General features: G+C 49.7%; 1 protein-coding gene across 1 annotated transcript; it reads left to right on the plus strand.

The window, feature by feature from the left end:
* Positions 1–4: 4 nt before the first annotated feature.
* Positions 5–10635, plus strand: asb1 (ankyrin repeat and SOCS box containing 1; the record flags this gene model as incomplete). The annotated part of the gene is made up of 3 exons (XM_078537075.1): positions 5–306; positions 4031–4416; positions 10185–10635. Coding segments are annotated over 3 exons (822 nt in total), but the record flags the coding sequence as incomplete, so codon positions are not given.
* Between the last annotated feature and the right edge of the window lie 14373 nt (positions 10636–25008).

Consider the following 25008-nt stretch of genomic DNA (forward strand, 5'->3'; position numbering starts at 1 on the left):
CAGGCGGATCAACGAGAAATCGGTCTGGTGCTGTGGATGGCTGCCCTGCACGCCTCTCCGGATCGCCGCTACCGCCGGCCACGCGGACTGTGTGGACTACCTGCTCAAGCAGGGGGCCGAGGTGGACTTGGTTGACGTGAAGGGGCAGACGGCGCTGTACGTGGCTGTGCTGAACGGCCACCTGGAGTGCGCCAGGATCCTCGTGAGGGCAGGGGCCGACCCCAACGGGAGTTCCCACCACCGCAGCACGCCCGTCTACCACGCCTCACGGGTGGGCCGCGCCGACATCCTCAAAGAACTGATCAAGTAAGCCGCCGGGGGTTAGGTGACAACTCGGGTCGAAAGATTTGGGGGCTGTGAGAGTTGTTGAGTGGGGAGGAGGTGGGGGGAGGCATCAGTTGCTGCGTTCGGTGGTGGGGGAAGGGGGGGTGGAAGGAACTTCAGTTGATGAGAGGGAAGCTTTAGCTTTTTATCTGAGGGGATGGGGCCACAGGAGTCGAATCTGATCGTAGGGGCAGCAAAAGCAGGGTTTCCCCCCACCAAAAAAAAACCCCTTTAGCTTTTCACAGGGTTTTGTTTTTTTAGCAGCAGCGATTGGGCCTCAGAGAGCTGTCCATTAGGCCACACCCACCAGCAAAAGGTGAAAGTGAGGATTTAAAAGGGGCCTCCCAGCTGTCAGGAGTCAGTCTGAGGCTACGCGGCAGCCATTGCTGCCTTGGAACTCGCAACCCCGAAGTCCACCTTGGGCACACAACCCACAGTTTGGGAAGCCTTGGCGTAGGGGAGCTGTAACTGGGGCGAGAGATGCAGAGCCAGTGAGGTCCACTGCCATCAGTGTGGACTGTGTTCAGTCTTACATAACACGTACGTGACCTCTTGGTGAAAGAGGGCGCCATTGTGGATCCGTGACTTGCGGACCGGGAAAGTTTTAGACTCTTATCTGCAAGCGTGCGTTGAGTCAGCTGTTTGAATCCCAGGGAGCAATTGGCTTCTGCACTGCTGGGTCGGTTGGGGAGCGGTGGAGTACCCGCTGGGGTCCCTGCACCCTACCATTGACCAGTGACCCCCTACTGGGCAATGCATGTGTGCGAATGTCGGCGGAGAACACGAGGAGATTGATGATAATGCGCTGCATTTTCTAGCCTCCTGTATAGAAGGAGGAAAAGACCATTCAGCCCCTCAACCTATTCCACTATTCATTCAGGTCATTACTGATTTGCATCTTAAACTCCATTTACAAACCTTGCTTCATAGCCCTTAACATTCTTGCCCAACAAAAATCTATCTCCCTGTTTAGAGATATTCAGTTGACCTCCAGTCTCAACAGATTTTTGCGGGAGAGAGTTCCACGACCCTTTGTGTAAAGAAGTGCTCCCTGATACCACCCCTGAATGACTTAGCTCTAAGTTGAAGGAAGGTTAAACTTTAGGAAGGATATGAAGGGTGAGCTACTGGAGTGTCTGCGCTGTACATTGCAATTCAAGCCTCTCCTTCACACCATCTCCCCCCTACAGATATTGGTTGAGAGTGCGATTATTAAAGCATACAGCATCGTAGGTGTTATTAATAGAGGCATAGAGTACAAAAGCAAGGAGGTTATGTTAAACTTGTATAAAACACTGGTTCAGTCTCAGCTGGAGTATTGCGTCCAGTTCTGTGCACCACACTTTAGGAACGATGTGAAGGCTTTAGAGAGAGTGCAGAAACGTTTAGGAAAATGGATTCAGGGATGAGTGACTTCAAACTGCGGTGTAGTGGTAATGTCACTGGACTAGTAACCCAGAGGTTCAGCCTAATGCTCTGGGTACCTGGGTTCAAATCCCAAATTTAATTTAAATTTAATTAAACAGTCTGACATATAAAGCTAATCTCAGTAATGGTGACTATGATCATCGATTGTTCGTTGTTTAAATAAAATGCCCACCTGGTTCGCCAAGGAAATCTGCCCTCCTTACCTGGTCTGACCCATATGTGACTCCAGACACCAAGTGGTTGACTGTTAATTACCCTCTGAAATGGCCTAGCAAGCCACTCAGTTCAAGGGCAATTAGGGATGGGCAACAAATCGCTGGCCTAGCCAGCGACTACCCACATCCTGTGAAAGAATAAATAAAGGAAAAGATTGGAGAAGTCGGGGACGGTTTTCCTTGGAGAAGGGAAGGTTGAGAGGAGATTTGATAGAGGCGTTCAAAATCATGAGGGGCCTGGACAGGGTCGATAGGGAGAAACTGTTCCCATTGGTGGAAGGATCCAGATTTAAGGCAATTGGCAATCAGTGGTAGGTAGCATAGTGGCTATGTTGCTGGGCCAGTAATCCAAATGGCCTGGACTAAAGGTCCTGAGACAGGAGTTCAAATCCTACCACAGCAACTGGCAAATTTAAATTCTGTTAATTAAATAAGTCAGGAATGAAAAGTGATCATGACCGTGAAACCGCCAAATTGTCCTAATAACTGATCTGCTTCACTAAATGTCCTTTAGGGAGGGGAAATCTGCTGTCCTTACCCTGGTCTGCCCTCCATGTGACTCCAGGCCCACACCAGTGCGGTTGACTCTTCATTTGAGCAAGCACCATCAGGAAGGTGACTCACGCCCACCATCTCGAGGACATTTCGGGAAGGGCAGTGAATGTTGGCCTGGCCGGCGATGCTCCCATCCCGCGAATGAATGAAAAGATAAACGTATTGCCGAAGAAAGAGACATTTTTTTTTGTTGGAGCTTCTCGTCTTGCACACATCAGGATAATTCGCAAGAAGATACCGATGTCAGGGGAAACAGCGACAACCTTGCAAATTGTCCTGATGAGTGTGACGAAAATCTTCGATTAAAAAACATGTCTGTTTCTTCAGCATCACTCAAGCCCTGTGCTACCAGACGACTATAAAAGTTAATGATTCCGTCGCCATTCTGCACCCTTTTCAGCCCTCGGTTTCAGTCAAGAGTCTTAAAGACTGGGATGTTGATTAATAGTTGAGTTTTCCTGTTTAAGGTATCTCTCCTTGGGATAAATAGCACCAAGCTTCCGTTTATATGGCGCCTTTAGCATAGGAAATTGTCTTGATGTGCTTCACAGATTTGCCTGGTAACCCGATTTGGATTTGCTGATAATCAATAGTTTGATTTTAATGAGTGCTATTGTTTTTCCCGAGTCTTCTCACCCCACCTTCTCCTACAAACCGCACCTTCTGCTGTATTACAGACCTTAAGTACCCCAATTCCTGGATGTACTTCATCTCTGAGCCTGATGAAGAACACTACCAATATTGGCTGGTGTGGGGGAGCACGGTGGTGGTGGGGGGGGAAGGAGGACTTGAAAGCTAAGCCCAGTCTCATGCTCGCCTGATGTGCACATGCCCATACACTTCCAGCTAAAGTCACCGAATTGTGAACATAAATAGAAATCTCGAGTGATGGGTCTCCCTCCTTTGCCCATTCCTAGCCCAAGCACTGGGGGCATCAGTGCCCCAATGTCAGGAGGACAAGGCATTTCTCCAGTCTGCACGGTTTAATACTATAGCCAGGTAGAATCGTGGACTGGAACGACACGGAAGGAGGCCATTCAGCCCATCCTGCCTGTGCCAGCTCTTTGGAAGAGCTATCCAATTAGCTCCACACGCCACGCTCTTCCCCCCACTGCCCTGCACATTTTTCCCCTTCAAGTATTTATCCAATTTCCTTTTGAAAGTTGCTATTGGGTCTGCTTCCATCACACTTTGGGGCAAAATCTAAACAAAATTCCCATTTTGCCCCTGATTTTCTTTTAGCCGATTATCTTAAGCCTGTGTCCTCTGGTCTGCTGCTGGCTGGATCAGATTCTCCTTATTTGCTAACAAAACACCCCCCTCCCCGCATGATTTCTCCGTTAAATCTCCCCTTCATCTCCCGGCTCTGAGGAGCGCAACCCCAGCTCCTCCGGTCTCTCTCTCGGTGCGTTTACTCGCTAACCCATCGACTCAATCCACCGGGAGCCCGGTGAACAGCTCCTCCTGCCCAGACCGTGGATGACCCTGTCTAACCTGCCTTGTTTCAGATATGGCGCGGACGTCGACGTTAATCACCACGTGTCCAGCCGCCTCTTGGTGCCCGCCGCTCGGAGGTTCACGTCGCTGGGCATCTGCCCCCTCTACATCAGCTCCGCCTACCAACACCTCCAGTGTTTCAAGCTGCTACTGAAAGCCGGGGCGAACCCCGATTACAACTACTGGGGCCGCGTGGACGTGACGGCCTTTCCCCGGGGGTCGCCCGTCTGCGTCCTCGACGCTGTCCTGCGGCACGGGTGCGAGGCGCGGTTTGTAAAACTTTTGATCGACTTTGGGGCTAACTTGAACCTGGTTAACTGGGAGAGCCTGGATGCGGACACCATCGGACGGATGAAGGTGAACGACGAAGCCTTGCAGGTCTTCAGAGCCGCTCGAGGTAACCTGGCCACGCATTGTGTTTCCGTTTGATTGCCCGTCTCTCGGGCGGCACTCCTGAGCGTAACATTGCCCGCTTGCTGTGTATCGCGCAAACTCATGAAGTGCCCGCTCTACCTCAGATTACCGCGGAAGGGTAAAGTGTCTGGAAAGTTTGAGTAGGTGAAGCTAGCTATCACACACATGAGTAAGGGCGGTATATGAATTTCAGTGCCAGTGCGATGCCAGGTGTGTAGGCCGTAGGTCCCAAAGACTGGCAGATCGTATCAAACCAGCACCGTCCCTTCAGCTGTTCCCAACGGGCAAAACGCTGACCTGCACCCAACCGGCCCGCGCTGGTAAAAACTCAAAACGTAGCGTCCGACGTTCGATGCGATTCTGTGATTGGACAGCACTTGCTAAACACTCCTGATTGCGCCAAGAATGACACCAACAACCGATTTAAGATGATCAGTTGGGCTCGCGATGTGGCTCCCTTACGCCTGTAGAAGTGACATATGTTCACCCACAGGGGAACCTGTCCTCTGCGGACGGAAGGAACACACCCAGGCATTGCGTCTTTCTCAATCAAACAAAAGCTCGGTGGACAACTGCTCTGGGTGCATTCTCCATGGCAATGCCTCCAGCATGATCAGAGTCCACATGCTAAACGAAAATCACTTTCCCTTAAGTAGACGTACAATAAGGATGGGTTACGTCCCTGACCTGAAACTTTTACAGTAAAAATCTATTGGCGGCCTTGAACCTCACTGGCCCTAAATCCTCTTCCTAACTTTTAATAACTTACCAACTCTTTTCAACTTAAATCCCACCCCCAGCTTGCCGCCTCTCCCAACTTGCCACCGGTCTTGACTCGCCGACCCTCCCGCTCGCTCTTTTCCCCCTCCGACCCTCCCCGCCCCCACTTCTCCCCCCGAGCCTCCCGCTTGCCGCTTCCCTCCCGCTGGCTGACCCTCCCTCTCGAGCCGCTGCTGGCCTCTCCCAGACCCTCGCTGGGAGCAAGGTGCTCGGGTGAAGAGCACCGAGACCGAGAGGAAGCGGGTGAGGGAACTGAGAGTGGCGGCGGTGGGGAGGGTCCGGGAGTGGGGTGGGGGGGTGGGGCAGCAATCGGGAGGGTCAGCGAGCGGGAGGGTCGAGGAGGGGAAGCGGCGAGCAGGGCTGCAAGAAAGACAAGTGGCCCTGGGCTGTGGGTCAAACCCCAGGCAGCAAAATGGAGACAGATCTGGTGATAACCAGCCAGACTCTCGCCGCAGAGCATGCTGGGAGTTGTAGTCCTATCGAAGTGGCTCATTGTGGGAGTTCTGTTCGGGCCTTGATACATCTCCACCGTCATCGTTGCTGCCTTGGGGAAGGGGGGAGCTCGCAACCCCAATTGCCAGTCCCACTGCCCCACTGGGTGTCACGACCCAAGGAACCCCTGGTCTAAGTCATTAATACATTAATAGGAAGATCAGTGGTCCTAACACCGACCCATGGGAGTCTTCACTACAATCCTCCCTCCAACCCGAGAGACAGCCATTCACCGCTACTCTCTGTCCTGCTTGTAGTTTGTTCGCAACCCTGGTGTCATGTTTTGACCCCAAAAATGAGCTTCCGACCACACACTCATGCCGTAAGACCGTAACCTCCGTAACATCACCCGTCTCTATCCCTCCCTCGGCTGATCCGCTACCGAAACCCTCACTCATGCCCTCAGTACCTCCAGGCTCTACCCTCCTGGCTGCTCTCCCACATTCTACCCTCTGTAAACTTGAGGTCATCCAAAACCCTGCTGCCCGTGCCCTCACTCACCCGTCACCCTGCCCCACCCCGGTGCTCGCTGACCTACACTGGCTCCTCTGGTTAAGCGGCTCCTCAGATTAAGCAATACCTCGGTTTTAAAATTCCCACCCTTGTTTTCAAATCCCTCCATGTCGTCACTCCCCCTCACCCCCGCGTGCCCCCCCCCCCACGATCTCTGTAATCTCCTCCAGCCCCACAACCCTCCGAGGTACCTGCGCCCCTCTAACTCTGGCCTTTTGCGCGTTCCCAATGGTAATTGCGCCGCCATTGGTGAATCTGTCTTCAGCTGCCTAGGCCTCAGGCTCTGGAATTTCCTCCCTAAACCTCTCCGCCTCTCTACCTCTCTCTCCCCCTTTAAAACCAACCTCTTTGACCAAGCTTTTGGCACCTCATGTGGCTCGATGTCATGCTTTGTGTTATAATGCTCTTGTGGAGCACCTAGTGAGTTTAATGGTGTTGAGGGTGCTATATAGTTGTTGTTGTTTTTCTCCAGTGCTTAGGTTTTCTGAGTGGTTTAGACTCGGACCTCTGGTGATCTACCAGCTGGCTTCCCTGCCTTTTTGCTTTGCCTGACCTCTTCCCAGCTAACCAAGCTGTGCTGTGACTAAGAGCAGAGCAGGTGCCTTGCCCCCATCTGCACCATATCCATGCCATGTGCACCCTTCCATGCTACTGGTTGATGCCTCTTGTGCATTCCCGTCACCAGCTCTCTTTGACACGTTTGATTAAGCAGTGAACACCGTCCACGTTGAGGGTACCTGCCTTCGCTCAGCGGTAACACCCTCCCCTCAGGGTCCGAAGATTGTGGTCTCGAGACCCAGGTAAAATACTAAACTGAGGCCCCTAGGCCGCTTTCCCGGGCGGGTGCAAATGATCCCATGGCACGCAGGGGGATCAGTCCGGTCATGGTGTCCCGGTCAGTATTTAGGCCTCAGCCAACATCACGAAAGAAAAAAGGTAGTCTGGTCATTAATGTCATTGCTGTTTGTGGGATCTTGCTGTGCGCAAATGGGTTGTTGCATTTTTTTTTGACCTCGCGAAGGGGATGACAGCTCCAGAGTATTTCGCTGGCTGTAACACGTTTTGGGATGGCTCGCACTCATGATAAATGCAAGTTCTTTCTTCCCCAATGCAATGCCCGGGCCTGTTCCCAGTGCCGAGGACCAGGCCCGGGTCTGTTCCCAGTGCCGAGGTTCAGGCTCATGCCTGTTCCCAGCGCCGAGGGCCAGGTCAGGGCCTGTTCCCAGTGCCGAGGTTCAGGCTCACATCTGTTCCCAGTGCCGAGGGCCAGGTCCGGGCCTGTTCCCAGTGCCGAGGGCCAGGTCCGGGCCTGTTCCCAGTGCCGAGGGCCAGGTCCGGGCCTGTTCCCAGTGCCGAGGGCCAGGTCCGGGCCTGTTCCCAGTGCCGAGGGCCAGGTCCGGGCCTGTTCCCAGTGCCGAGGACCAGGTCCGGGCCTGTTCCCAGTGCCGAGGGCCAGGCCCGGGTCTGTTCCTAGTGCCGAGGTTCAGGCTTATGCCTGTTCCCAGTGCCGAGGGCCAGGCCCGGGCCTGTTCCCAGCGCTGAGGACCGTCCCTATTCCTGTTTCCAGGTAGATTTGTTCCAATCATAATTAAATCCATGGAAAGAATTGTGCCAAATGGCACCCCCATTGTAATTCCTGAGCTGAATAGTTTTCCAGATGAAACGATGTGATACGCACTGCGTTTTCTCCACTCTGACATCTGATTTGATTGTGGGCCGCTACTCTGCCACTCCGCTGTTGCAGGTGCCAATCCGGGCACGTCCGATTGCCAGAGCCCAGGCAGGCCCAGGGTTTGACGGAGCAAATTCTTACTCCTGTTTTCTCCTTTGCTCTGCGCGGATCAGCGTGAGGTCTGAGCCTCTGGGACTGCCAGCCTCACTTTCCCGCTTAAGATCTTAACCCTTCTGCTACTGCAAGACTTTTTCCAGCTTTTAAAAACTGAAGAATAAAATGAAGTCAGTCACCATCAACTGGCGCACTCTCCATGGCAACACCTCTACCAATCAGAGTCCACTCGCCAACCAATCTGCGCTCTCTTCTCATGCAGTATAAATTGTTGTTCCCTTTACTTGCGAATTGTCCTGATGAGTACAAGACAAAAAGCTTCAAGGTGCTAAATGGACAGTCTCTTCACGGAGTCAGCGTGTGCACTGAAGTGTTGATCTTTGAGCCCCATGCTTTTTGGCTGCTGTCAGTGACATACTTGAAAAGTTTTCTAAACTCCCTGTTGAAAACTCTAATTCTTTTTGACCCTAATTTCTCCTGATGGGCAGTTACTGGTTCTGCATTCTGTTGGCTGCTGTACGTTGGTCGGACACGTTGGGATTTATTGGAGTGGGTTTACAAAAGGTGAAAATCTGTTTTGCTAAAAAATTTAAATTACAAAGGACCATGATTGAATGTCAAATCTAATCAGACTCTTAGGCCTCTTTTAGCTGCTTCAGTTTATGAAGTAATGTGTTGACCATTTTTCCTGCCTGTGTGAAATATTTTGCACATGTTGCTATTGATTTGACCAACCATTGCGGTCCCCACTTGCAAATGATCCAGTTAGTCTCCGAGCTGCCTCTTCCCACTGAACTGTATCTGCATTTCCCCGCCCTGATGTAAATTCATCGATCTGAGCTTTGAACCTTTCTATTGACTCAACCTTTGGAGGAGAGAGCTCCAGATTTTTGCCGCCTTTTGTGCTGTTTTTTCCTGATTTTATCCCACAATGGCTCAGCCTGTAATTCTTATGGTTTTTCAAGACTTGCATTCCACAGCTCAAGATGTTCCAAAGTGCTTTACAGCCAATGTAGTTGCTGTTGCAATGTTGGAAATGCAACAACCGATTTGCGCACAGCAAGCTCCCACAAACAGCAGTGTGATAATGGAACCAGATCATCTGTTTTTGGTGATTTTTGGCTGAGGGAAGAATGTTGGCTAGGATGTCGGGGGTGGGTGGGGGGTGTTGGAGATGGTTGGTGGGGTGGCGTTTGGTGGGGCTATTCCCTGCTCTTCCAGTTGTCCCAAGGGATTTTTTATGTCCGCCTGAGAGGGAAGACAAGACCTTAGGTTTCACTTCTTATCCAAAAGATGGCGTCTCCGACAGTGCAAAGCTCCCTCTGTACTGCACTGAACTGTCGGCCTTGATTATGCGCCCAAGTCGCTGGAGTGGGGCTTGAACTGACCACCTTCTGTAGCGAGTGCTACAAGCTGACTCCCCCTCTGCAGGTGAGGTGAGTACCTCCCCTTTGGGCAGTGATGATGCTTAAAATAACTGACCCTGTACTTGCGTCTGTGGGAACTTGTCAGAAGAAAACGCGCTCCAACTGTACAACATCTGGAACCCCTTATGTTTCGATATTTTGCCCAGTTATAATGAAATAAGTCCCTGCAAAGAATCTTGGAAGGAAGGGAGAATGACTGCAATCCCGACCCCCTCCACCGTTGAGGGGAGGTCGGGTAATTCTCAGCTTTTTCAAATAAACACAGTGAAGTTTTGTCTAGCCCTCTGCTGCGCCAATGGTGAGAATGATTATTTAGTTGCCTATAAACATGTATTGTGTGTGTGCGTGTGTACATAAAGGATGAACTCTGAGCCCCAGCACCCTCTTGGATTGTTCCTTAAATATCTCGAGGCCATCTTGATTGGAAAATGTGCAAAATTATCCTGCGGAGAAATACTTCCCAAGCAATTGAATAAAGCAAAACCCTGACACTTGCGTGGGTCTGGAACCCTTTGAGAGCCATGGCAACGTTTCAACTCTCAAGAATGAGGCTGCACCAAGGTTTTGATTTAGTACAGAGAATTGGGGGGAGTATTTCACACATTCTCTGAATTCTAGTTTACAATATTCAGACTTGAATTTTGGCCAAAGGAATTTGATTTATTGGGGTCCCCTGAGAGTCCTGGGGTTTAGATTTTTACAGGCACCTGACACATTAATGCTCATTTAAAAGGATGTTCCTCTTTAAAACAGGTACTCCCAGGACATTGACATCTTCTTGCCGCATAGTTATTAGGAGGGCACTGGGGAAGTTCCGTTTTCGTCTGATCCAGACGCTGCCCATACCAGACACGGTCAAAATCTTCCTGTTACATGAAGGCACCTGAGGGAGGATCGCATCTCACGGCTCTGCATGACTTCAGAACTGACGAAAGCCTCACTATGTCACCCTGCAGTGAAGCATCGCTGGAAACTCTTGCTTCCGCCACACACAGCTGTTGCAATCTACCTTGGAGAGCGGGTTTTTGCTTCCCTCGCCCTCCGCGCTCCTCGTGGTTAAGAAGACTCGTCCCGGGAATGAAATTCATGTCTCCTGGGGCCCCGTTTTCAAAAACACACGTAAATCTTAATGAAAAAGAAACCATGCCCTCAATTTAAAAAAAAATATGTTCGCGTAATTAAAAAAAAGTCTACTCCGCCGGCCATAGGTGACGCGTAACTTGTGAATTGAAGGTTTCAATCCAGTCTCAGGGGTCAGATTATGTAGATTGTTCAAACTCTCCACTCATTTTCGCGTGACACCATCTGAGCTCTTCAGTTGGATTACTATATCTTGTTGCTGGTATTCAGGATCTCCTGTATGTCTCAGTAGCTAGGCAGGCTTGGCTGAACAGGCATAGGATAACAGAAGGTGTCTTCACTTGGCTATAGGGTTACCCAGCTGTGTAGGGTTGGATTAATCCCAGTTCAGTTCACAGTCATTTCCTGAAGATTTAAATGTTCTGCCTTGAATTTGACTGCTTCCTCCAGCCAAAAAGTGATATTCCCCAGTCACGTTCTGAAGGGAAACTCCATCGGCTGCCCCTTCACATTATAATGACATTAGTAGTGGGCAATTAAACAGCTAACAAGTAGACGAAGCTCCACAAACATCCCCATCCTCAATGATGGAGTGCAAAAGATTAGGCTGAAGCATTTGCTACAATCTTCAGCCAGAAGTGCTGAGTGGATGATCCATCTCGGCCTCCTCTGGAGGTCCCCAGCATCACAGATGCCAGTCGTCAGCCAATTCGATTCACTCCTTGTGATATCAAGAAACGGCTTAAGGCACTGGATACTGCAAAGGCTATGGGCCCTGACAATATTCTGGCAATAGCACTTGTGCTCCAGAATTTGCCGCGTCCCTAGCCAAGCTGTTCCAGTACGGCTACAACAGTGGCATCTACCCGGCTATTTGGAAAATTGCCCAGGTATGTCCTATACACAAAAAGCAGGACAAATCCAACCCGGCCAATTACCGCCCCATCAGCCTATTCTCAATCATCAGTAAAGTAATGGAAGGGGTCAACAACAGTGCGGTCAAGCGGCACTTGCTTAGCAATAACCTGCTCACTGACGCTCAGTTTGGGTTCCGCCAGGGCCACTCAGCTACTGACTTCATTACAGCCTTGGTTCAAACATGGACAAAAGAGCTGAACTCCCGAGGTGAGGTGATAGTGACTGCCCTTGACATCAAGGCAGCATTTGACTGAGTGTGGCATCAAGGAGCCCTAGCAAAACTGGAGTCAATGGGAATCAGGGGGAATACTCTCCACTGGTTGGAGTCATACCTAGCACAAAGGAAGATGGCTGTGAAGTTGGAAGTCAATCATCTCAGCTCCAGGACATCACTGTAGGAGTTCCTCAGGGTAGTGTCCTAGGCCCAACCATCTTCAGCTGCTTCATCAATGATCTTCCCTCCATTGTAAATTCAGAAGTGGGGATGTTCGCTGATGATTGCACAATGTTCAGCACCATTCGTGACTCCTCAGATACTGAAGCAGTCCATGTCCAAATGCAACAAGACCTGGATATTCAGGCTTGGACTGATAGGTGGCAAGTACCACTTGTGCCACACAAGTGCCAGGCAATGACTATCTCCAACAAGAGAGAATCTAACAAGCTCCCCTTGACTTTTGACAGCATTACCATCATTGAATCCTCGCCCCCTCCCCACTCACCCCAGAGCCTGTCCATCATCTACAAGGCAGCCTCACTCGATTGGCACCACATCCACCGCCTTAAACATTCTCTCCCTCCAGCACAGTGGCAGCAGTGGGTACCCACCTACAAGATGCACTGAAGTGCGAAAGGATAGATTTTGTTCCACTTTTCTGCAAGGAATCCGAGACTTGTGCTGAATTTTGTTATAGAGTATTGGCTGGATGACGGGACCTCGCCTGGTAGAGAAGTTCACCTCATCCGTCGAGATGATGATCAGACCCACGCTTCGGACTTTTGCGATTGAGGTAACAGGCCCCTTGAGCCTCACACCGTTTAATAAGATGGCGTCTTAACTTCCGCATCAACTCCACTTTCTCACATTTTCCCCTCAGATAAACCCCTTAGTGCCCAGAAATCTATCGATCTCTGTCTTGAACAAACTTAATGGCTGAGCCTCCACAGCCCTCTGGGGTAGAGAATTCCAAAGATGCACAACCCCTCTGAGCGAAGAAATTTTTCCTCATCTCAGCCCAAAATGGCCGACCCCTTACCCTCAGAGTAGCTCTTGACTCTCTAGCCAGGGGAAACAGCCTTTCTGCATCTAGCTTGTCAAAAATTTGTGTGTGTTTCAATGAGGACACCTCTCATCCTTCTAAATTTTGGAGAATCTTCTCAATCTCCTCTCATAGGACAGCCCCCTAACTAATCAATTAGATTAGGGTATCACGGGAAATGAAGCTAAGGCAGGTAAATTGAGTTCAGGTACTGAGACGGGTCGAACTAATTGAATTGTGGAAAAGGCTGAAGGGGCTCCTATGCACAAAGAAAGCTTGCTGGTCTACTGTGCCACCCAGTTCCCACATCACCCTCCTCCTCCTCCAGGTACTGTGCCCTAAGAGGGTGTTGGCGACCATGCGCTGGCCGATGATGATGCTTGGCAAAGTACTGCAGTGGTTTGCCGTTGCATTCTGCAGTATGGCTGACCAGGAAACTTCCCCCGCTCTTACCGCCTGACATCAGGCGTGTTGAAAAGATTTACAGGCTGAAAATCAACCTGTTAGGCTGCGCTATGAATGCACCTTCCATGGCCATCAAGTTCTGAAGTGGGATTTGAACCCGGAGCTTCTGGCCCAGAGGTAGGTGTTTGAGGAACGTGATAGGCCTGGTACCTTGGGAAGAGGAGAGGTAGCCAGACTCGGGTATTTACTTAAAACTAGTTTATTTACACTATTGTGCGACATGTACAAGCTGGGCTACAGAGTAGGTGCATCTCTCCTGAGAGTTGCCTTTCTGCTGTACAGAGTCTGGAGCACGTGGCTACTGATGTCACGGGTGCATCATTATCTCCATCGTTCATTAGCATGTCTATTCTATTAACCCTTTACACTGCAGTAGGGACAGTACCACAGTGTCACAAGACCTCCACCCCCTTCACCTATCTTGCCTTTAAAGGAAACCGAGTGTGTTTGTGCAGAGGGGAACCTGCCGTCTTTCAGTACAATGCGTTTGCCATGAAATATTTTGGTGAAGCCTGTATATCGTCTTTGAATTTAACTTTGGTGTTTGACTCAACTCTTGTTATTGCTGTATTTGTGTTCACTGTAGTTGTGTTAGAACCATAAAAAAGTTACAGCACAGAAGGAGGCCATTCGGCCCATCTTATCCATGCCAGCCCGAGGACACCCTTTCTAATCCCACCTTCCTGCACCCGGCCCATAGCCCTGCAGCTTACACCACTTAAGGTGCAGATCCAGGTACTTTTTAAAAGAGTTTAAAGTTTCTGCCTCTACCACCAACTTGGGCAGCGAATTCCAGACACCCACTACCCTCTGCGTAAAAAAGTTCTTCCTCATGTCCCCCCTACACCTTCTGCCACTTATCTTGATAATGTCCCCTGGTTCTAGAATTCTCCACCAAGGGAAACAATTTTATCCTGTCCACTCTATCTATTCCCCTCATAATTTTGTACACCTCAATCAAGTCACCTCTCAGCCTTCTTTGTTCCAAGGAAAATAACCCCAAACTATCCAATCTCTCCTTGTAGCTACACTTTTCTAACCCTGGCAACATTCTTGTAAACTTCCTCTGCACTGTCTCCAGAGCTATTACGTCCTTCCTGTAATGTGGTGACCAGAACTGCACACAATACTCCAGCTGTGGCCTCACCGGTGTTTTATACAATTCCAACATTATATCCTTACTTTTATATTCTATACCTCTGCCAATGAAGGAGAGCATTCCATATGCTATTCTTATGAATAATTATTCTTATGAATAACATATCAGTCGGGCCTAGAAGCTGGTCCTGCTTGATATTTAACTCCATTGAGTGAAGCAGAGCTCAATATCAGGCACTGGGCATGATGGACAGCTGCTTAAAAACCACCCATTCTACATTACTGCCTGTGATGAAATTCTATCCCTTGGTTTCTATTGGCACTTCAGACTCTAGATCCACCAGCAATGTGGTTGACTCTTAAATGCCCTCTGAAATGGTCTAGCAAGCCACTCAGTTGTACCAAACGGCTACAAAGTCTACAAAAAGGAATGAAACCAGATGGACCACCCGACCTCGATCTAGGCACCAGAAATGACAGCGGCAAACCCAGCCCTGTCGACCCTGCAATGTCCTCCTTAATAACTTCTGGGGGCTTGTGCCAAAATTGGGAGAGCTGTCTCATAGACTAGTGAAACAAGACCTGACACAGTAACCCTCACTGAATCATACCTTACAGACAAGCTGACCAGCAAGGGCAGCAGACGCATGGGAACACCACCACCTAGAAGTTCCCCTCCAAGTCACTCACCATCCTGACTTGGAAATGTATCGGCCGTTCCTTCAATGTCACTGGGTCAAAATCCTGGAACTGCCTCCCTAACAGCACTGTGGGTGTACCTACACCACATGGACTGCAGCGGCTCAAGAAGGCAGCTCACCACCACCTTCTCAAGGGGCAACTAGGGATGGGCAATAAATGCTGGGCCCAGCCAGCGACACCCACACCCCCTGAATGAATAACAAGCACAGCAATTTCACATTTGGAACTGAAACTAGTTGTTACTTGGTTTGTAACCAGTTGTGGTAAGTAACTGGGATTGAGAAGATTCAAGGGAGAGCTGTAAAGGTTTGTAAAGATCATGTGGTGCTCTGGGATTAAAGCGGCAAATTTCCCTCCCAACAAAAAACAATTAAAAAAAAAAAATCACATCCTCAGAAATCACAAGCTTCACGTTGACACCAATTTGTTAATTTGCCAACGGCAGAAAAGAAAACAGCCATTTGCCCATTTTTTCTTAAAAGGTCTGTTTAAGTGAGTTGCTTTGGGCTGAAGTTTATATTGGGCGTGGGGTTCCCCGGCCTGTCTCTGTTTGGCCAGCTCACCCTGCCTTTAATCTGCCAGAACTGAGACTTCTGCCCCCACAATCGGGGAGGGGGTGGGGGGGGGGGATGCCCCACCTCCGAGAGCTGCCGGCCAATCAGGTGGTCGGCAGCTGCCATGTTCCAGCAGCGCCACCGGGAGCGGTGGCCAATACTGGGACTACAGCCCAGTCCTTGACGAGGAAACCGTGATGGAGCCCGGACGTTCAGGTTAGTTTGGGGGCTCCCTATGCCAGGTTGGCAGGCCTCAGTGATCGGGGTTGGGGCCTGGGTAGTGGGGGGGAGGGGAAACCCGGGGGTGGGGGTGGGGGGAATACCTTGGAGGTGGTTGGGGGGGTGGGACTTTGATGAATCCCTATTCCCACCAGCCTAGCTCCCAGGCCGCCTGGTACAACCTGGCAGCCTGGACACTTGGCGCCTGCCTTTCCCCACCATGGGTAAAATCCCAGTGGGGGCCAGGGGTGAGCAAGCCACAGGCATGCCAACCCTGCCACGTGATCCAATTTTAGGACCTCACCCTGCACTTGCCGCCCAACCTTTCCTTGTATAAAGTAGATGAGCCTGAGTGTGGCTCGAGGCGGGGGGTGGTGGGGGGTGGTGTTAACTTCCCGCTGAAGTGAACTGCACGTGTCTGGCAGCCGACCCACAACACCAACCCCAGGGCTCCATGTTAAAATCTACCCGATAATATCAGATGCAAATTGGGCCCCATTTTAGCTCACTCAAAACCTACTCCCTTGGAGTTAAAATGGGGCCCAATGTTATGATGAAGCAAAAAACGGCCGTTCAGTGCTTCAGCTTTGGGTGGGTGAGAATGGAATGAATAAGCTGTGATGTTATTTTTATTCAGCTTTCCCCCTCATTAGATCCTAATCCGGCATCACTCCCACTAACTACAGTGCTTACTCTTTCGATTGGACATGCTCGATGGACTAGCCCATGCCCACTGCTTGACTGTTTTATGATTGGTCACAGAAGAGTTAGGTTGACACTGATTTATTCCCCACGTGGTAAATGTGCCCTCGTGGCCACACATCAAGAGCAGCAGGGCAGTGGAGGGCAGGTACCGACTCATAGGAAGGGCCAGCGAGAGGCAAAATGCCCCCTGGGCTACACTCAACATGGCCGGCTGAAAGGTAGCATTGGCTGTCGCCGGGCAGATTGCCCAGCTAATCTCTCGGAGAGGAAAACCTGAGGCGTGGCTGAAAAAAGAGACATGCTGTGGAAGCTTTTTGTCTTCCACTCATCAGGGCAATGCAAGAATGCCAAGTTTCAAAGGGAGCAACAATTTATACTGCATGAGAAAAGGGTGCTGATTGGTTGGCAAGTTGACCCCTGGTCAAGGTGTTGCCGTGGGGAATGCACCAAGGAACAAAAGTGTGGGGGACAATAGTTCCCTGATGCATTCCCCATGGCAACACCTCGATCAATCAGAGCCAACTTGCCAACCAATCAGCATCCTTTTCTCATGCAGTATAAATTGTTGTTTGCTTTGACATTTGACATTCTTGCACCTGTCCTGATGGGTGCAAGACAAAAAGCTTTGACAGCATGTCTCTTTTCAGCAAAATCTGAAGTATGGGTTAAAGAAATGAACTCAGTCACCCAATCAATGAGAAAAGAATGTTTCTTATTGGGTTGCTCCCGTTGTTCTGTTGATGGTGCAATACAACTTAGTGTAGGTCATAGGCTCCCATTCTCCTGCATTTCCAGGCTGTGGCTAATTGATTATTTCTGAATAAACCACATGGTGGCAAAACACTTTTATTCTGTGTTGTACCTTTCAATTCCATGTTCAATTTTTGTGCATTTAAAAGCACTTTATTGTGTACACTGGAGAGTGAATGTTAGTTATGGCGATGTTTTGACATGGTCAATTGACCCAAGTTGATGTATCATGCCAATTGGTATCTCTGTGCTGGCGTAATTACTCATTAATTTATTAAAACAGCAACAATACAAAAAGTAAAGTCTTTGTTCTCACTTTCTGTTTACACACAAGATCCAGGTATGGAGTCTGGCTTCAGGTCGGTTAGATGAAAGTTCAAGACACACAAGCTGGTCTTGGTCATTGACAGGTGTACCAACAAAGCCAAATATTTTAGCAATGGTGTCATTCTAACCCTCTATCACCAGCACTGCACAGGAACGGGCAGGGTGCTGATCAGCTGAGAGACAAGTTTATTTGCTGAGCCCTATGTCATTTTCATCACTCCAGAGGGCTGTTAACAGCACGCAGTATCTATAGGATCTAAGGTGAAAGGCAGTACGCCCTTTCCTGAATCAGTCAGGAGTTTTAAATTGACCTTTGTACTCGTCAGGAGCCTCTCAGCCAGTTTGTAATGGGTTTGAACACTAAAGTCTGACGCTGATACTCCCAGTGCTGCGCTGAGGGAGTGCTGCACTGTCGGAGGCGCTGTCTTTTTGGATGCGATGGCAAACTGCCGTCTCGGGTGGGTGTTAAAAAAAATCCCATTACCACCAGTTTGAAGACCAGCAGGGGAGTTAGCCTCAGGGCCCTGGCCAACATTTATCCCACAATCAATGCCACAAAGGCAGATTATCCGGCCATTAGCTCATTGCTGTTTGTGGGAGCTTGCTATGTGCAAAATGGCTGCAATGATGCTTATATTGGAACAGTGACCACGCTACAAAAAGTACTTCATTGGCTTTAAAGCACTTTGGGCCCTATGATCATGAAAGGCGATATATAAATGCAACTCTGTTTTTTCTTTTGGAACTATGGGTTAGAAGTAGCCTGCTACAGACATTGTGATAGTGTTTCTCCATTTTACCACATCAGAATTAGGCCATATAACATAATTTAATCTTCAAGATTATTTTTTTAACCCTTTTTGGGATCTGTGTACAGTTAAGTTCACATTTTTTTGGTCGGCTTTTATTAGCTTTCCAGGTTGGAATGATGTGCTAACCCCAAAAGTGCTCTTGGTCTCTGAGCTGTGTCCGACAGGCTCACTGTCGGTGGAGAATAAATGTTTGGTTCTGAAAATCTGCAAGCCCCAAACTGGATGTGAAGGTATAGGATTAAGCCCTCGGGTACCCTACATCCTGGAGTTTGTGGGTTAGTGGGAGAGCATCTCATTATCATGGGGTCCGTTGGGCAAGAGGAGCATCTGCTACATCCCCCCCACCCCCCACCTTTCCTTGCAATCAGAAAGTCTGGTGATCGGCCAAAATCTGTGGAGACATACTCTGACCCCATCACCTCCTGCCACCCCTGAGATTCCTAAAGAAAGGCCTGATTTAAGTCTTTTTTTCAAAAAAAGAAAAATGACCTATTAGTCACTTGGTAGTACAGAACTTGAGTATTGCTGAAAAGAGAGACATGCTGTCAAAGCTTTTTGTCTTGCACTCATCAGGACAAATGCAAGAATTCCAAATTTCAAACGCTCACAACATTATACAGAGGAACTGTGTAAAGTGTTGCGATTGTTTGAAATTTGGCATTCTTGTGTTTGTCCTGACGAGTGCAAGATTAAAAGTTTCAGCTACGCATCTCTCTCTTGTCAGCAGTTACCAAGCTCTTTACGGTAGGGTTGTAGCGAGCTCTGGCTGGACCTGCCCCTCAAGGGGTTATCGTATGACCTCCTACCTCTAACTGCCCCAGCCCCACACTCTTGCCATTTGGCAAAAGTTGGCCAGTGTGTCTGACCTCAAGGGTCGTCCAGCTTCCAACGGCCAATCGGAAAGCGAATAGACCTTTTACCACCCGATTGGATCGTTCGTGACTGTCAGTCAGTCACACAGCCCTTTTTGTCCAAAATCCACAGAAGGGTTCAAAGAAATGGTTTTTTTTTAGAATCTACGAGTTTTTTTAATGCTCCTACGATCTTTCTGTAGGATTTACATGCAGCATTGTGCTCTGGGCAACTCTGGAGGGATGGCGATCCTATGTCATTCGGAGCTCAGACCACCTGTACTTGGCGTTCACAGGTAGAATTCACTTGCACACATCTGACAGCTGGTAAGCCTCCGACCTCACGGTGTACCGGCCTCCCTCCTGACCCAGGGCAGCAGGAGGTTCCAGGATTGGGAGATCCCAGCCGTATGTATCACTGGCCTGGCAAAGGGGCGGGTAGACGTCCTGTCCCTTGCAAGACTGGAACTGGGAACTCTTGGGAAGATTTCTGATTTCTGGAGGTGAGAATACATTACAGGAAAGCATACGTTGGCAACAGAAAAATAATAGACTTTAGTAACAAAATGGAGTTGGAAATTCAATACGGAGAATGCAAGTTTACTACATTTTATTGACAAACAGTATTGATAGAATTCAGTGAAGTAGTCACTAACACCGAGCTGAGCTGTGGTGTCATTTTAACCTGTCTTATGAGGAAAGGTTGAGCAGGTTGGGCCTACCTTGTTAGAGTTTAGAAGAATGAGAGGTGACCTCATTGAAACATATAAGATATTGAGAGGACTTGACAGGGCAGATGCTGAGAGGATGGTTTCCCTTGTGGGGAAGTCTAGAACTAGGGGGTGCTGTTTAAGATTAAGGGGGTCTCCCATTTAAGACAAGAGACGAGGAGGAATTTTTTCTCTCAATGTGTCGTTAGCCTGTCCTTCCCCAGGGAGCAGTGGTGGCTGAGCCATTGAATATATTCAAGGCCGCGTTAGACGGCGGAGTCAAGGGTTATAGGGGGCAGAGGAGAAAGTGGAGCTGAGGCCACAATCAGATTATCGAATGGCGCAGCAGGCCCGAGGGGCTGAATGGCCTCCCCACCCCACCCCTGCTCTTATTTCTTATGTTCCAACGATGTCATGCAGCTGACTTAAATGAGTAAACTGGGAACTTGAGGCTCAGAGCTTCAATTGGGAATCAGCCACTGGATAATAAAATTCACGCCATGTGTTAGCAACCAGCGGCAAGCCAAGACTGAAGGTTTCGTTTAGCTTCCCAACATCAAAGGGCAAAAACTCTCAGAATCCCCTGCCTGAAAATTCTCGTGGCACCACCTGAGTCTTGGTCCATGCTGAGAGACCATAGGGCGAGGGTGAATGCCAACGTTTACATTTAAGGAGTACCAGAACATGGCTAAGCAGGTTAATGGGACCTAAATGAATCACTTCATTTTGTTAAAATGTAATAGCCTGTGGGGAGCCCCTGAGATCCTCAACGGCCATTAGAATAATTAATCCTATTTCAGTCCTTTTGTAGAGCACAAGAGCTGATAGCTGGAAAGTTCCCACTTCAAGGAAGGTAAAATCCAACCTAGAAATGATTCCTTTTATTACTCGTAGCTAACTTAGTGAAACCATCTGGGCTGCTAAGGCCATGTTGCTCCTGGTAACGTACAGCAATGGGATAAATTATTTCACTGCCGGACTAATTTTATGTAAAAAAATACTCCACGCTTTATTTGATTGTTTTCTCAAAAGTCACAAAGACCTGATGGATTTTTATCAGATAGTGAGTCTGATTAACCCTGCGCGGCCTTGTTAAATACACTGGGTCTTGAAATTTGTTGACGCTGTGCCTGTTTCTCAGGCATAAAATGGATGCCTAAGCATCCAAAATGGCAGACGGCACCCATGTCCCTATATTGTTGAAAGCTGGAGTGTTGGTATCTAGGGCCTGTGTCTAAAGGCAGGTGTTAGGCCCTTGGCATGTGCGCTAGGGAGGGTTAGTGGCTGTTTCAGTTCACCCCCCCCCAAAACTGGGCTGCCTGTCTGAACGATGCCAACTGTATTCACACGAGCTAAGATTGTAGATGGCCTGACCAAGGGTCCTTACCTACCTCCACTGGAAATCACCACCAGAAGATTAGGCTTCTTCAGCAATACCTACCTGAATGCGGAGCTAAGAGGCACTACAGCACTCCAAACAATTGTTGAAGACCCCTGCTCGACCCCCCCTCCCGGTTACAACCTCCCTTCACAATCGCCTCCACGTCCCGCTCAACACCACCACCCCCCGTCTCCCCACGCTCTCAAGGCCTAGCCGAGGGCTGATGCATTGCCACTTAAACCCCCTTTGCCTGTGAGCTCTCTGTGAGGACTGCTGGTAGATGCCCACATCTCACTGGCCTAGGGAGTGGAGGCCCCTATGTCAATTGTTTCCAATTGGCAGCAGCACGCAGTTTGTTTCAATCCCACGAAGCGTGAATTGCCGGGTGAAGAACAATTGTGTCTCTGACTTCCTAATCAGCAAGTCATTTGCTCTTTTACTTTGAAAATGTTGCATAAGTGACATCCAGTTATCAAGCTCAAGGTGTCCAATATCATTTGGTATACCTTCCTTGATTTATTATTGGTGAAAAGTTGCTAAGAGTATAAAGTGCGTTTTTTGCTAACGTTAGCAAACTAGGGCTCCCATGAAAGTTACATCCTCCAATCTGAGCAAGCTCCCGGTTCATTTGTTCCTGTATTCATCAATAATGGATGGTTTAAGACAGTTACTGATTCCACGTTCTTTAAATACCAGAGGCAGCCCGAGTCCCGTCACCCTGCAGTTCATCAGAGCCTCTGTCCACGGTATCATTTGTCCCGTGTGCGCTCAACCTCACGTATCCTCATTACAACTCACCACTTAGTTGTTTCCATGCCTCACACCCTGAAGAGGTATCCAGCCCTAAAAGGCAATGCTGTCCCCGCACCACTCACCATTCACGTAGCTTACGATTGGTGGCCCTCGTTACACTGGACCAGTCAAGCTACACTTGACCGTGCACTTCAGGAGATTAGGTGAAATGCGCAGGAGGGACAAGCCTTGGGAATGGGTTGCGACCCTGAGGTTTAACTGGGAGAGTTCGGGCTCAGCTTTCACACAGTTTCGCCCGCTTGGATGTTGTGGCCGTGGTTGGCTGCTCCTCCCTAGAAGATCGGCCAAGCAACGGAGCTCGATGGGCTGAAAGACCTCTCCTCATTCTCATGCTAAACGTTCTTGTTCCATCTCCAAAGATCCAGCAACAGGTAGGATGGGGATAAGAAGAGTGATAACCCCGGCTATAGTTTAATCAGTCAATGGGCAACAAGTGCTGGCCTTGCCAGTGACACCAGGAACAAAAGAAATAACTTCTGTTTTTGAGTTTGTGTTGTTTCCTGTACAGGACGTGTATAGTTGCTGGCATGTCAGGACATTGATGATTATTCTGTTTATTGCTGAACTGGGGATTCTGAATCCAGTTCCAATCCATCTTGCCAGGAGAATGATTTCATTGCGGTTGGAAATTTATTGTGGATGCTTCTTCCCAGTGGGAAAACAGCAGACTGTCACCCACCGTCTCTTTCACAAGTCTTAATGAGTCAGCCTTTGTAATAGTTTCCCGGGATTGTCTGTCGGAGAATCCCATTGTGTAACCACATTCCCATGGAGGTTTTACATTTGGGACCACAGCCACGTCTTTGTCTCCTTGGGCAGTCCTTCGGGGTGACTTGCTCCCACTCTGGTTCGATGGGACCTGAAATGGCTGACGAGTCCAATGTATGATCGGCCACATGTGGGGCAGGTGGTGCCTGAAGGGTTGGGTAGAGGGGGCTTGTTTGGAGGCTTGTGCACTCCCTCCGAAGCCTCGACTTTGCCTCTGCACTTTCCTGACAAAGTATCCTGATGTGCTCGCTGCCTTCCCGAATGAACCTTCTCCATTTTGGTTGGTCACCAGCCCAGGGTCTCCCATGAGTCAGTGGGGATGTTTGACCTCTTCAGGGGACGCTTTGAGGGCATCACTAAAGAGTTTCCGCTGTCCTCCTGGGAGACTCCTGCCGTGACCCAGTTCTGATTAGACGTAAGGGCCTCATGAATATATTTAGATTGGGTTCCTGATGATGTTGTTAGGGACCTCATTGTCACTGCAACTCAAAGTAGTAGCAATGCCACCCAGTGTCGGACCACAGCAACGAAGGCCGGTGGGATTGGTCACCCAGAGACTCGGACACTCTATAAGGATGAGGGGGCAGCAGTCTGTTGGTCTAAAGCAACACTTTTGCTATGGGCTTTGCCGGGATAGTCTCTGTCTTCCGGTTTGCTTCTTTATCACCTGCAACGAGCATTTGATTTGGATCTCACGTGGACATGAGGCACTGTGGGTGTACCTACACCACACGGACTGCAGCGGTTCAAGAAGGCAGCTCACCACCACCTTCCCAAGGGCAATTAGGGATGGGCAATAAATGCTGGCCCAGACAGCGATGCCCACATCCCAATAAAAACAATGCAAATATTGTTGGTTTCACTTGGAGGGCGCCAGAGTTCGAGCAGGATGGGAACGAACAGCATCAGCAGTGTAGGGTTGGCAGGGTGGATGTCAGGCGGGGCGAGGTGCTGGTTGTGGAAGGGCTGCTTGTAGTGAGAGATGTCATTGGAGGGGTGTTTGCTGTAGGGGGTTTGGTTGTAGGGGGTTTGGTTGTAGGGGGTTTGGTTGTAGGGGGCTGGTTATAGGGGGGCCGGTTGTAGGGGGGTTGGTTGTAGCGGGGTTGGTTGTAGGGGGGCCGGTTGTAGGGGTTTGGCTGTAGGGGGCTTGGCTGTAGGAGGGTCGGTTGTAGGGGGGCCGGTTGTAGGTTGTTTGGTTGTAGGGGGTTTGGTTGTAGAGGGGTTGGTTGTAGGGGGGGGCCGCTTGTAGGTTGTTTGGTTGTAGGGGGTTTGGTTGTAGGGGGGCTGGTTGTAGGGGGGCCGCTTGTAGGTTGTTTGGTTGTAGGTTGTTTGGTTGTAGGGGGTTTGGTTGTATGGGGGTTGGTTGTAGGGGGGCTGCTTGTAGGGGGGCCATTTGTAAGGGGGCCGGTTGTAGCAGGTTTGTTTGTAGGGGGTTTGGTTGTATGGGGCTAGTTGTAGGGGTTTGGTTGTAGGGGGCTTGGCTGTAGGGGGTTTGGTGGTAGGGGGGCCGGTAGTAGGGGGTCTGGTTGTAGGCGGGCTGGTTATAGGGGTTTGGTTGTAGACGGGCTGGTTGTAGGGGGGCTGTTTGTAGGATATTTGGTTGTAGGTTGTTTGGTTGTAGGGGGGCCGGTTGTAGGAGGGCTGGTTAAAGGGGGGCTGTTTGTAGGGGGGTTGCTTGTAGGGGGGCTGGTTATAGGGGTTTGGTTGTAAGGGGGCTGGTTGTAGGTGGGTTGGGTGTAGGGGGGTTGGTTGTAGGGGGCCGGTAGTAGGGGGTCTGGTTGTAGACGGGCTGGCTGTAGGGGGGCTATTTGTAGGATATTTGGTTGTAGGTTGTTTGGTTGTAGGGGGGGCCTGTTGTAGGTTATTTAGTTGTCGGGGGTTTGGTTGTAGGGGGGCTGGTTGTAGGGGTTTGGTTGTAAGGGGGCTGATTGTAGGGGGGTTGGTTGTAGGAGGGCTGGTTGTAGGGGGGCCGGTTGTAGGGGTTTGGTTGTAGGGCGTTTGGTTGTAGAGGGCCGGTTGTAGGCGGTTTTGTTGTAGGGGTGTTGGTTGTAGGGGAGCTGGTTGTAGGGGATTTGGATGTAGGGCGTTTGGTTGTAGAGGGCTGGTTGTAGGGGGTTTTGTTGTAGGGGGTTTGGTTGTAGGGGGGCTGGTTGTAGGGGGGCCAG

This window comes from Cetorhinus maximus, unplaced genomic scaffold, assembly GCF_964194155.1.
Source record: "Cetorhinus maximus unplaced genomic scaffold, sCetMax3.hap1.1 HAP1_SCAFFOLD_1869, whole genome shotgun sequence".
NCBI lineage: Eukaryota > Metazoa > Chordata > Chondrichthyes > Lamniformes > Cetorhinidae > Cetorhinus > Cetorhinus maximus.